The sequence below is a fragment of the Fulmarus glacialis genome, unplaced genomic scaffold (assembly GCF_000690835.1).
Source record: "Fulmarus glacialis isolate BGI_N327 unplaced genomic scaffold, ASM69083v1 scaffold5055, whole genome shotgun sequence".
Lineage (NCBI taxonomy): Eukaryota > Metazoa > Chordata > Aves > Procellariiformes > Procellariidae > Fulmarus > Fulmarus glacialis.
Genome location: NW_009211019.1, coordinates 30,994 through 37,053, shown reverse-complemented (window position 1 = coordinate 37,053; position 6,060 = coordinate 30,994). Strand labels below are relative to the sequence as shown.

General features: G+C 55.3%; 1 protein-coding gene across 1 annotated transcript; it reads left to right on the top strand.

Annotated features, from left to right (window-relative positions):
• The first annotated feature begins 3,485 nt into the window (after positions 1–3,485).
• IL15RA (interleukin 15 receptor, alpha) lies at positions 3,486–5,909 on the top strand. Its single transcript, XM_009577356.1, has 7 exons — positions 3,486–3,519; positions 4,225–4,425; positions 4,563–4,640; positions 4,931–5,137; positions 5,319–5,348; positions 5,629–5,686; positions 5,810–5,909. Exons 1-7 carry the CDS (start codon positions 3,486–3,488, stop codon positions 5,907–5,909), a joined length of 708 nt encoding a protein of 235 aa, XP_009575651.1.
• Positions 5,910–6,060: the final 151 nt, after the last annotated feature.

The following is a 6,060-nucleotide window of genomic DNA, read 5'->3' as shown; positions in this document are numbered from 1 at the left end:
GCGATGCTGACAGCGGGCGGCTGCGGCAAGACAATTAGGAAATACTTAATTAACTGAAAATGTGGGAATTGTGAAGGATTTGCGTGGAAGCGCAGGAAATAAGGCTGGAAAGGACTGCAAAGCTTCAGCGCTCTCCCGTCTCCAGGTTCCCGTCTGCTGATGAAGCTGCAACGCCCTAGAAAATGAATTTATTCCTATTTCTAAACAGCCGGCGGGTGCAGCGAGGGCTGTAAAATGATTCCAGCGGCAAAAATAAGGCAGAAGAGCTGCGGGCACTGCCAGGTGCATCTCAGGAACAGACTAAAAATAGCTTTCCCTGAAGGCAATACCCGCCGACAGCTCTGTCCCGGACCTGCAGACAATGTTCCTGGCAGTGGTGATGCAATCAGGACCGTCGTTTGGGGCAGAAAATGTGGTTATCTGGGGTGTCAGAGGACAGGAATAATATTTATTGCTTTTAATTCAGCTGCTGGATAATTTGGGAGGTGCCACAGCCTCTCTGGCACTGGCTGTGCTAATGCATCCCGTGATGCTCGTGCCGGGCATCACGTCCTCTCCTGCTTTCCATCCCCGGCACAGCTGATCGACTGTAAATGTTTTTCAGTTAAAAACGTGAAAAAAATTTATTTATTTCTGTGATTTTGGCATTTCTTGTGAATTCTCCAGTCTTGGGCACAGACTTCTGAAATTTCTCTTTTCTTCACTTTTTTTGGCTTATAGTTTTTAAACCGTTAGCAGAAAATGAGCGCCGCTCTGGCCCTTTTGCTGATAATTTTCTAAGAAAAATAGTCAAGTTTTGCCGGTGTGGATTCTCTCATGTCTAGTTGTGGTTGTGCATCCCCCTGCAGCCCTGCAAAGCCGGAGGGGGACACGTGGGATGACGGCACACGGCAACATCTCCATCCCTGGGACTCATCCCGGCCACATGCTCAGCGCCTGCGTGGTTTGCTTCCCGACGGGCCAGGACAAGCTCACCCTCACTGGCATCATTTGAGATCGCTGGTGGAGAAAGCCAAAAAGCAAAGCGAAAACATGAATTAATCATGCAAATACAAAAAACCCCAAATATTGTGCACGTGTTTCAACCTGGAAATTTAGTATCAGCGGGGTGCAGGGAATTCGGATGGTAATAAGGCAGCCAGAGGTATTTTCCCAAGAAGGCTGGTACCTGGCATCACGGCTCATTTCGGAGGTCGGCTAACGATGTGACGAGTCTTCGAGCACTTGGGCTGACACATCGATGGGAAAATCCAACCTGCAAAGCTCAGAGGGAGCGGAGACCAGCGGAGGGATGCTTTTGGCCATGCGGGGAGAGTCGTGTGAGCTTTTCCTTGAATTAAACAGGAAAATAGAACAGATGATGTTTTTTTCTGCTTGCAAGTCCCCGGCGGTGCCCAGATCCGGGGAATTTTATCAATCCGCTTCAATAAAAAAGCAAATTAGAGAGGGAGAGGCTTGTAGTTACTGCAGATCTTGCTTGGAAGCAAGAGCTTTATCACGGTCACGGCTTTCCCCATCCACCTGTGTTTTACACCATTTTCAATTCACTGCCAAGGTACAAAAGAAAGCCTAAATCTTGGCCACGCATCTCCAGGGCTGTAGCAGCGCTGGAAACCTGAATCCCCAAAGATTTCCTCCCTTTTTCCCGCTTGGATATGTTTCATCTCATCAAATGAACTGAAATCTGTGCAGCGATGGCGTGAGACGCTGGGGTCGTGATCCTGGAGAGCAGAAATGCTGGGGTCTTGCTATCGAAGGACTTGGGCATTTTTTGGAAGAGGAGATTATTTTACAGTCAAATCAACCAGAAAAAAAGTGCTTCAGTGGGATTAGGATGATGAGATCAGGTTTAAAAGCTGAAAGGCATAAGCAAGACGTGCAGGTCCCTGTTTTTTCTGGATGTTTTTGATGCTTTTGGCTGGATTTCCCACTGCGCTCCCTTCGCAGACGTGGGTGTGGGTTGTCTTGGCACTGGAGGGGCTTTTCATTCATGTTATGGCACGGCTTCAGGTCTGGTGACATGCAAGGGCGTTGCGAAACAGCCCGTGGCGTTTCCTCGAAACGCTCCCAGAAATTTCGCCGCCGCCTTGAGAAGAGGCTGAAAACCGACGTGCTCAGCACACGTGTGGCTGCCGCATCCCTCATGCCCTCCGGGCACGGCGGCTGCAGCTCTTCAGGGTGTCCCGATGCCAGGGGACACGGCATGGACCCACCCGAGCACCGAAATGGAGCAGACCCCCCCTGGAACGTTCTGGGGATACGTAACAAATTGGGGCAGGAGATTTTTAAGATTAAGGAGATTTTTAAGATTAAGGAGATTTTTGTCTCTGGGTGTTTTGGGTGCCTGGGGGTGCATGTTGTGCTCCTGTCCCTGTCCCTGTTGTGCTCCCATCCCCACTGCCATCACACTGCTGTCCCCGTCGGGCTCCTGTCCCCATCACCGGCGCATTCCCATCCCTGTTGTGCTCCCGTCCCCGCCATCACCATCCCGCTCCCGGTCCCAGCCCAACCGTGTGTCCTTCCATACCAAATGCGCATCATCCCGGCTGGGCATCGCTCCGTCCCAACGGGACGTTGCTTCATCCCACCTGGACATTGCTTCATCCGTGTCGGCCATCAATTCATCCTTGCTGTGCATCACATCCCGGCCGTGCATCACTCCGTCCCAGCCATGCATTGCTCCATCTGTGCCATGCATTGCTGCATCCTGGCCATGCATCACATCCTGTCCGTACATCTCAACGATATATCTCTCCATCCTGGCCATGCATAACATCTCATCCGTGCATTGCTCCATCGCAGTCATGCATTGTTCCATCCTGGCCACCCGTCACATCCCAGCCATGCATCGCTCCATCCCATCCGTACATCGCATCCCAGCCGCGCATCGCTCCATCCTGGCTATGCATCACATCCTGGCCGTGCATTGCTCCATCCTGTCTGTATGTCACATCCCAGCCATGCATTGCTCCATCCACGCCATGCATTGCTGCATCCTGGCCATGCATCACATCCTGTCTGTGCATCGGTTCATCCTGACCGTATCTCTCCACCCTGGCCGTGCATGACATCTTGTCCATGCATTGCTCCATCCCATCCGTACATCACATCCCGGCTGTGCATCGCTCCATCCCAACCGTACATCACATCCCGGCCGTGCATCGCTCCATCCTGGCTGTGCATCACATCCCAGCCATGCATTGCTCCATCCCGGCCGTGCATTGCATCACAGCCATGCATCACATCGTGGACATGGCATCGCTCCATCCCGGCCGTGCATTGCATCACAGCCATGCATCATATCGTGGACATGGCATCGCTCCATCCTCGCCATGCATCCCTCCGTCCCACCCGTGCATCACATCGCGGCTGTGCGTTGCTCCATCCCAGCTGTGGACCACTCCGGCCTGGCTGTATATTGCTTTATCCCTGCTGTGCATCGCTCCATCCCGGCGCTGGAGCATCACCTCTCCGCAACGGCTCGCATGGCGGGACAGGAGCTGGCGGCGGGGGTCGCGGGTGAGCCGTTCCCACGCTGCGGCAAGGGGTCCAGGGGCACGGTCTCGGGGCAACCAAGAAACTTTCTCCATTGCACCAGAAAAAGAAGTGAAATTGTAACACCCTCTTGTGAAACCAACCTCAAATCAGGGCCAAAGGGGAAGCACGAGCCCTTCTGGGCATAAGAAAAGCCGTAACTCATAGCTCATCACCGCCCGGCCACGTGATGCTCAGATTTCAGCTGCCTCTGGGGCCATGAGCTGCAGAGAAAAAACCCCGGGAAGTGGCTGGAGGACTCACGCAGCGCTTGGAATTTTTCATCTCCAGCTGCAAAATGAGCAGAGAAAAAAGGGGGTGGTGAGCGCAGCCGAATTGCAGCAGCTGGTGGCAGCCGGGCTGTCGGCCCAGGACGGTCACTGCAGGGGGATGAAATTCTGCAAAAAGGCTTCATCGACCGGAGGAGCTGCTACAAGTGACCGCAAACGTGCAGGAAACGGAGTTTTCCCCTTCTCCATCCCCCGTGCGCACGTGCAGCCACCTCACCGCCGTCTTTTTGCAGGCTGGATGAGGCTCTCCCAGCCCTGGGGCACCACCGATACCCTGTTCCCACCCCTTGGCAGGATTTGACCCGCTTGGGTGCCGTTCAGCACAGCGAGCCGGGGCCAGAGGGTGCCTAATCTCCCTGTTGTGATCTTTATCTCTCCTTTTTTTTGCTCCCCCACCCAGTGCCAGCGCGATGCAACCGCCCCAAGGACGTGGCCAACGCGCACATCGATGTGGGCAACAACACGCTGCTCAACACCCGCCTGCGCTACACCTGCAACCCGGGCTACAAGCGCAAAGCCGGTACCTCCAGCCTCATCCAGTGCATCCTTCGCGACGGCTCCACCGAGCCCGACTGGACCGAGACCACGCTGCAATGCATCCGTAAGCCCTCGCTCGGCAGCCGGGACGTGATGGGGACCGGGGAGGGGGGACACCTCCATCACCGGCGTGGCGGAGGAGGATGCAGGGTGGCGTGGGCGCTGCCATTGATGGTGTTTCCGCATTGTGTCTTTCCAAAGGGGATCCGGCTCTACCTTCACTAACCCCCAGCCCTGAGCTCCCGACGGCACCGTGCACTAAGAGGACGACCCAGAGGGGTGAGGAAGGTGCAAACGCAGCCCACAGGGGTTGGTTTGGGGCCGCCATGACCGTGGTCATGGCAAAATCACAACCACCGTGGTGTGGAAAGCAAAATATTTCAATTGTGTGATCGAATTAATTCAATTGCCTGAAATTATGCTATTTCGTAGCTGCCGGATGGGCTGTATGGTCCCCGCTGTGACCTGCCCGAAGCGGGCACGAGGCTGAGCACTGAAATAACGGTGCTACCTGGAGCGTGCCTTTTAATTTTTAAAATTAAAAGGTTTTACACCATTTTCCCCAGCAGGAACCACTGATGCCAGCCCGACCTCCAGCCCCTTTCCAGCAGCAATGCCCGGGCTGCCAGGAGCTGCCAGCCGGTCACCCGTGCTCCAGCCACCACCGGAGACATCCACGCTGCCAGAGATGCCCCCACCACTAGGAGGGGGAACGGCCCCGGGGACATCTCTGGAGACAACCCCGCTGCCCACCATCTCCATGGACCATGCCGCAGGTCAGGCCACCTCTCTGGGGGAGATAACAACGGGGCTGCATTTCAATCAGCGAAGGCTCTTTTACTTTTTCAATGCATTTTTCCTTTCTCTCCAACCCCCTTTTTAGTGAGGGTCCCCCCAGCATCCCCCCCTTTCCTGGATTTGCAGCTAAAAAATCTCCATTTCTCTCCTCTTTTCCAGTTTCCATCCAGACCCTGGCCTCTTCCATTGGTAAGCCAGGCAAAAAGCTTATTTTGGCAAACAGGGGCTTATTTTCTTTTATTTTTTAGCTTAAAAGCCCTCTTTGGGGCTGTGGGAGGTTTATGCTGTGGGCAATGCCTCCGAGGGGGGAAGGATGCAGCACCCAAATTTCTTCCTGGGGTGGGGAGAGCACCTCATGAACATGCACAAAGCGTTTGTCGGCTCTTTGCGGAGCTGTTTTGTTTGAGCCGGGCTGCGCCCTCGGCCGTGCGTTGGAAGATGCTCATCGGCCGCCGCTTCTCTCCCGCAGGGCTCCCAGTGCTGGTGGTTGCCGGCATCGTGGCCTGCTGCTGCTGGAGGATGAAAATGTAAGTGTGCCGAGCCCCGCAAGCTCTTTCCACCCCAGTGATGAGTTGTCCTTGGCCACTGCGCTTTCCTGAAAGCTGGGGAAAGGCCTTGGGGTGCCAGTGACACTCCTCTCCCCTCCGCAGGCGTGCGGGGCAGGACTATGTGGTGACAGCCATCCCCATGGTGGCTCCCGCTGCTGAGAACGAGGAGATGTTGCCGTCCGTCATCTTCCCCATGGGCTGAGCACCCACTGCCAGGCATCTGCCAGCCTGGAGGATGCTCAGGGCTCGGATGGAAAGCCGGACGTTTCCCCGAGCGGCGGTGGTGCATGGCAGAGTGTGTACTGGTCCCCAGCCGCCCTCCGCACGGAGCATCCTTGCCCCAGGGACATGCG